General features: G+C 54.1%; 1 protein-coding gene across 1 annotated transcript; it reads left to right on the top strand.

Moving 5' to 3' along the window:
* The first annotated feature begins 1,858 nt into the window (after nt 1-1,858).
* Nucleotides 1,859-2,827, top strand: LOC136374737 (olfactory receptor 14A16-like). The gene has a single exon (XM_066340129.1). The coding sequence runs from the start codon at nt 1,859-1,861 to the stop codon at nt 2,825-2,827; it is 969 nt and encodes a 322-aa protein (XP_066196226.1).
* Nucleotides 2,828-3,444: the final 617 nt, after the last annotated feature.

Here is a 3,444-nt window from a genome sequence, read left to right as displayed (position 1 = left end):
AGTGTTCTGCTCTAACTGGAACCTGGGGACACTTTCTCAGTCATTTCTCTCAATGGGTCCCATCAAAACTTCAAGAAACTTGGGAGTTTGAATTGCACTAGGACAAAGTTGTCCAAAAGTTCTTGAATGACTTCTTGAAACAGTTTTTAAACATTCTCTGGGGCTGACACCACTGTAAACAACACCAAATCCACGGAAGGGTCATTAAAGTCCTTTCTCAGTCGTGTCCCTCAGTGGGACCCATTAGAACTTCAAGAAACTTTGGAGTTTGTATGTGACTTTGGATTCTTGAGAGACTTATTTCACTGACTCTCAGGGACTGATGTTCAGGGACTCAGCACTAAACCTCCAAGAGGCTCATTAAAGTCCTTGTGCTGTGTCTGTGCTGATGAGCTGGGCTGGGCTCCTGGCACAGAGGCAGCTCCTGGAAGAGCTTCAAAAAGACATTTCTCCTGAGGAGCAGCTCCTTTCCCAGCCCAGCAGGGCTGAGGGCACTGCCTGCAGGTACCTGAGAGGGGTGAAGCAGACAGAGGCTTCAAGAAACTGGAAGGACAATTCTGAGATTATTCACAGAGAAATCTTCACACCTTTTGAAATCTCTGAGCTTCTTCATGGAGAAATGTTCACCACTTCTGGCACAGTAAGTCTCTGGCTGCAGGGATCTCCTAAAGCTGCCCCAGGACAGGACTGACAGCACTGTAAGGATGGCTCTGCTGCCCTTTCTGCTTTGGGGGAGGATGTGCTCCAGAGCGGGGCTGCCCTGGGCACCGTCAGAGGGACAGGGCAGGACGGCTCCTGCTGCCAGGGACGGCTGCAGGGGCTGGAGCTGGGGCTGCAGCCAGGGCTGCCCAGGGCTGTGGTGCAGAGCAGGTGCTGCAGCCCTGAGGGCTCTTGGCCAGGCCAGGGGATGGGCCACCTGCCAGGGGCAGCTCTCAGCCTGCCTGGCAGCTCCCCATGGGCTGTGGGGAGAAGTTGGAGGTGGAAGGAGCCACCCCCATCAGGGCAGGTTCCTCCTGCTGTGGAGATGGTGCTGCATGGCCAGGGCTGCTCTCAGCTTTCTCCTAAAGGAAAGGGAAAGGGGCTCTCAGGGTTGTCTGTGTCACTGACACTCCTGCACTGTCACCCTGGGCATCAGCAGATCTGCCTCAGAGCTCCCTCAGAAAGTGCCTCCTCACCCTCCTCTACCTACAGACAGCACCAGCAGCACCCTGGCTTGCAGCATCTCTGTTGGTCTGAGCTGCCCTTAAGGCCCTGCTGCCAGGGAGATGGCCCTGGGCAGTGGCCTGTGCTGGGAGGGGTGTGCAGGGCAGAGCTGAGCCCCAGGGCTGGGCTGGGCTCTGGGAGCACTGGCAGGGACAAGGCTTGGATAGAGAGAAACAGCTCCTAGTATGCACAGCTCCAGGCAGCAGAGAGCCAGAGCAGCCCTGGATATCCCTCCCTGTCCAGCTCCAGAGGGAAAGAGAGAAGGGTTTGGATGGATTGACTTTGAAACTGGAGTCTTCAAATAGTCCAGTTTCTTTTTAAAGCGTGCTTAAGTGTGATTACCCTGAGCAAAGGGGAGATGAAATGAACAAACGGCATTTGTGTAGGACCATCATATCCGACTGCACTGGGGCACACGGAGCTGTCTTTTCCTTCTGGGCTGACCAGTTTAGTGTGAGAGCACTACTGCAGATGAGGCAGTAACTCACCAACAAAAACCTGAACTGAAAAAAAAAGGTTTTAGTGAAGTTTCCCCAATGGAAGAAAAGCAGTTTTCAGGGGATTCCTAATAAAATTGTACAGGATTGACTCAAGGAAATCTTTCCCAGCTTCTCACTGATTTCTTTTAACAGTCCACCATGCCCAGAGTGAAGGAATGTCCAACAGCAGCTCCATCAGCCACTTCTTCCTGCTGGCACTGGCAGACACGCGGCAGCTGCAGCTCCTGCACTTCTGCCTCTTCCTGGGCATCTCCCTGGCTGCCCTCCTGGGCAACGGCCTCGTCATCGCTGCCATCGCCTGCGGCCACCACCTGCACAGCCCCATGTTCTTCTTCCTGCTCAACCTGGCCCTCAGCGACCTGGGCTCCATCTGCACCACTGTCCCCAAAGCCATGCACAATTCCCTCTGGGACACCAGGACCATCTCCTATGCAGGATGTGCTGCAAAGGTGTTTCTGCTTGTCTTTTTCATTGCAGCAGAATTTGCCCTGCTCACCGTTATGTGCTACGACCGCTACGTGTCCATCTGCAAACCCCTGCACTACGGGACCCTCCTGGGCAGCAGAGCTTGTGCCCACATGGCAGCAGCTGCCTGGGCCAGTGCCTTTCTCTATGCTCTGCTGCACACGGCCAATACATTTTCTCTGCCCCTGTGCCATGGCAATGCCCTGGGCCAGTTCTTCTGTGAGGTTCCCCAGATCCTCAAGCTCTCCTGCTCACACTCCAAACTCAGGGTACTTGGGATTATTGCGGTTGGTGTCTGTCTAGCTTTTGGCTGTTTTATGTTCATTGTTTTCTCCTATGTGCAGATCTTCAGGGCTGTGCTGAGGATCCCCTCTGAGCAGGGATGGCACAAAGCCTTTTCCACCTGCCTCCCTCACCTGGCTGTGCTCTCCCTGTTTATCAGCACATCATTTTTTGCCTACCTGAAGCCCCCATCCATCTCCTCCCCATCCCTGGATCTGGCCCTGTCAGTTCTGTACTCGGTGGTGCCTCCAGCCCTGAACCCCCTCATCTACAGCCTGAGGAACCAGGAGCTGAAGGCTGCAGTGTGGACACTGATGATAGGATGGTTTCAGAAACATCGAACTGCTGGCCAGTTTCTGCAAATGTTTTGTAATTAAAGGTATTTGATACTTGTTGTTGAATAGATTAGGCCTTTTTTCCCTGTGTTTTGGTTTTTCAATACTTTCCACAAAGAAAGGCAATTTATTATGCCATTTTTCATTTTACATTCTCTCCACCTTTGCTGTGGCCCCTGACTGTGTCAATGAGGAGCTGTGCTCTCAGTGGCTTTCAACAAAATAAAGGTTCTCCCAGCAGAGTGCTCACTGCAGATCCCCCATGTGTTCCCTTCTCTGCAGCTGCAGCAGCAGTGTCTGTGTGCAGAGCTGGGGGCAGGTCAGGGGTGGCACAGCAGCTCTGCTCCTGCTGGCCACACCATTCCTGACCCAGGCCAGGTGCCACTGGCCTTCTTGGCCACCTGGGCACACTGCTGCCTCATGTCCAGCCTGCTGTCCAGCAGTGCCCCAGGTCCCTTTCTGCCTGGCTGCTCTCCAGCCACTCTGTCCCCAGCCTGTAGAACTGCAGGGGTTGTTGTGGCCAAAGTGCAGCACCCAGCACTTGGACTTGTTAAACCTCACATTGGTTGATTTGGGCCCTGGATCCAGCCTGTCCAGGGCCCTGTGCAGAGCCCTCCTGCCCTCCAGAACATCCACACTCACACCCAGCTTGGTGGCAT

The sequence above is a fragment of the Sylvia atricapilla genome, unplaced genomic scaffold (genome assembly GCF_009819655.1).
Source record: "Sylvia atricapilla isolate bSylAtr1 unplaced genomic scaffold, bSylAtr1.pri scaffold_113_arrow_ctg1, whole genome shotgun sequence".
NCBI classification, from domain to species: domain Eukaryota; kingdom Metazoa; phylum Chordata; class Aves; order Passeriformes; family Sylviidae; genus Sylvia; species Sylvia atricapilla.
Note: the sequence above shows the minus strand (reverse complement) of the source record. Positions and strands in the feature narration are given on the sequence as shown.

Bases quoted from the DNA above. Each gene is read 5' to 3' on its own strand.
- LOC136374737 (XM_066340129.1), top strand. From the start codon at position 1,859: ATGTCCAACAGCAGCTCCATCAGCCACTTCTTCCTGCTGGCACTGGCA.